This window comes from Gossypium raimondii, chromosome 8 (genome assembly GCF_025698545.1).
Source record: "Gossypium raimondii isolate GPD5lz chromosome 8, ASM2569854v1, whole genome shotgun sequence".
Lineage (NCBI taxonomy): Eukaryota > Viridiplantae > Streptophyta > Magnoliopsida > Malvales > Malvaceae > Gossypium > Gossypium raimondii.
In genome coordinates this window covers 53,131,322-53,134,395 of record NC_068572.1, presented here as the reverse complement: position 1 = coordinate 53,134,395, position 3,074 = coordinate 53,131,322, and the positions used below count along the sequence as shown (strand labels likewise).

The 3,074-nt window shown below is 37.0% G+C and overlaps 1 protein-coding gene across 1 annotated transcript; it reads left to right on the top strand.

Moving 5' to 3' along the window:
- Nucleotides 1–1,719: 1,719 nt before the first annotated feature.
- LOC105792106 (21 kDa protein) lies at nt 1,720–2,756 on the top strand. The gene has a single exon (XM_012620510.2). It carries the CDS (start codon nt 1,885–1,887, stop codon nt 2,491–2,493), a length of 609 nt encoding a protein of 202 aa, XP_012475964.1. The 5' UTR covers nt 1,720–1,884; the 3' UTR covers nt 2,494–2,756.
- Nucleotides 2,757–3,074: the final 318 nt, after the last annotated feature.

Below are 3,074 nucleotides of genomic sequence, written 5' to 3'. Positions count from 1 at the left end.
ATACTTACTTGTGCTTCTTTCTTTTGGTCTAATAGAAGCTGTATATCTTCAAGACAGCTAGGTAATCCAACATAACTTGCCGGATGGTTCCACCTAATTAAATAAATTTTTAGCATACTATTATATTTTAAATCTACGTAATAATTGTAAAATCTAATATAAAATTTACCTCGTTATGAGTGAGAATGTATATGGGTGGTCCACTCGAGGACGTAAAAATAGAAAGCGAAACCGTGCCCATGACTGCAGTAGTGACAGACAACCTCTGATTTTCGCTTTATTCTGTCGCGTCGCCCCGAACATCTCCCGGTACAGTGTTTCCAACACGAACAACCCCCAACTCTATTCACCGGTTGCTCTAAAATCAACGAGTTTCAGCAGTCATCTTAGATGTATGAGGTTCCGTGACAAGTCCGGCATTAGATAACCTCCAATTATCTGAAGAATGTATGCCCGAGCATATTGGATTCTTTCTAGTTTAGTTGAATCATCATTCGGATCCGGGAATGTGTCTCATAACCAGCCCATCTCAATCCGACCTCCGTTAATATTCTCCGAAATAGTGCCCAAAAGTTCGCAGCATACCGCTCCCCAATCGCCAGATTGAACAGACCCGGTGACTGGGTACCCGTCCACCGGCAATCCCAATTGCAGATTCACATCTTCCAAAGTGATAGTGCACTCTCCACATGGAAGATGGAATGTGTGCGTCTCAGGTCTCAACCTCTCAATCAACGCACTGATAAGTTTTGGGTCTAACTTGCATCCCTGGCCTACCGTCGCCACGTGCCAAAAACCCGCTTCCCGTAGGTAATTCTCTACCAACGGTGAGGGAGGACCATGCATATTACGGATATAGCATTGCAATATCCGATCTACAGACTTTTATAACAAATATTAAATTAATAATTATTTAAAATTGCATAAATAAAAAATCTTAAATAATATTTAAAAATTAAATTTAACACTTACCATTTTCATTTGTTCGACAAATATGTGCTTGTCATCAAGACGAATTAATTCTTCGGCCATTGCTAAATTCGTACAAATATTTACGATTTAAAAAAATTCAAAAAAATTAATTTTTTTTAAAATAATTAAAAAATTAAAGCTCTTTTAAATAGGGATTTGAGAGAAATTTGAAAGAAAATTGAGAGCAAATTGAGAGGAAATTAGAGAAAGGATTTATTTGTGAAAAAATGAAAGGGTGGGGGGTTTTATAGTTTTTTTTTTTACCGTTGGGGGGCGTCACCAACGGTCAAAAAAGTAGTCGTTGCTACTGTTCACGCGCGCTTTGTTGCCACGTAGGCAAAGCGCTTCCTTGAGGAAGCGTTTTCCTGTCACGTCCCCTGATATCGTGCTGATGTCGACGCGCTTTCGGAGAAATTGGATCATTCCGATAAATAATTATTTACCCAGCCCATTTCGATAATTTTTTTAAAAATTGAGTTTTTTTTAATATTTTGCCCGCCCTTCTCAAATGTACTCAAATTTGAGAGAAATTTGAATAAAAAACAAGATACAAAAATATGAATTGACAGCTTTAGCTTTTAAATTAGTAGTATTGATTAAGAGAATCTATCAAATAAATTAGTATAAAAAATAGGAAATAACAGCAAACCAGTTCAAATGAAGCAATAAATAACCAAATGAGATGAGGTGTGTAAATTTTAATCATTTTAAACGGAAAAAAGTTGTGATAGCCAAGATCCAAAATCTACATTATTTTTGTCACAATACGATTTTAACTTGGAATTATAGGCTTCATTTGTCATACCTTCCTTTCTTAATCACGAGCCTTTTTCTATACATTAAGATCCCTCTCTTCCCCAATATTTGTCACTCTCTCAAAACTTTTCTGCTGAAATTTCAAGAGCAAGAAACATGGCAAATATTGGTTCATACTTTTCAATAGCAGCTATCTTCATTTTTGCCCTGTTTACAACTTCCCCAAGCTTGTGCTTAGCGGTTAGAAAATTCCCCAGCTCTGAAACAGATACAAAGTTCATCAAAACTTGGTGTGATGCGACAACCTACCCTGACTTGTGTTTCGTCACCTTTTCTAGCTATGCAGCTGAAATCCAAGACAGTCCCAAAACATTAACCACCAAGTCCCTCTTCGTCGCGCTTAACTCAACACGTTTGGCTTCCAAGAACCTTACCGACATCTCCAAAACACAGGGTTTAAAGCCTATAGAGACTGAGGCTCTCCAGGATTGTGTGGAAGAAATAGGTGATTCGATTGATGAACTCAAAAGGTCTATCGTTGAAATGGATGAGACTGCAGGCAAAAGCTTTGCTTTCCGCATGAGTGATATTCAAACATGGGTGAGTGCAGCTTTGACTGATGAAGATACCTGCATGGATGGCTTCTCTGAGACCGCCACTGATGGAGATGTCAAAGCTAATATGAGGACTTTAATTGAGAAAGTTGCACACTTGACAAGCATTTCCTTGGCTTTTGTCAACCACTATGCTGGTGCCAATAAATAACCTAAACACGTATGTACCAATTCGGTTCCTATGCAATTGTACGTCTGGCTTGTAAGTAATCATATTTTTCAGATTTGGGTTCTGTTTTTTGATGATTTCACAAGCAATTTAACGTTTGATTGCTTGGTTTAGATTGGCACTGCTTCGAATAAGTATGAAAGTGGTGTCAAGATGTAAAATATGTAACTACAATAAGTCTTATATTCAAACAACATATAAACAGAGACAAATGCCATAATTTAAAGATTTTGAGGTTATTCCAATGGCCTTTAGCAAATTTTCTCACTGTCAATACCTGAGAAGCTAAAATCTTTGTTCTCACATTTTTACCCAAGCTGTTGAACACATTTAGGAGTACAGCCTTCTCGTTTTAAAAATCATATATGTTGTAAACTTAACTTCGGGTAGAATGATAAAAGAATTTGTATTTAATTTTTTTTTTATAAAGAAAAGGACAAAGCTCAAAACAGAACACCAAATTAAACCAGCTTAGCAGCATCTCTGAGCCAGCAGCATCGCAGGATAGAATAGGCATTAAGTCTTCAGGGGGTGCATCTATAATATGTAAATGTAGATCATTA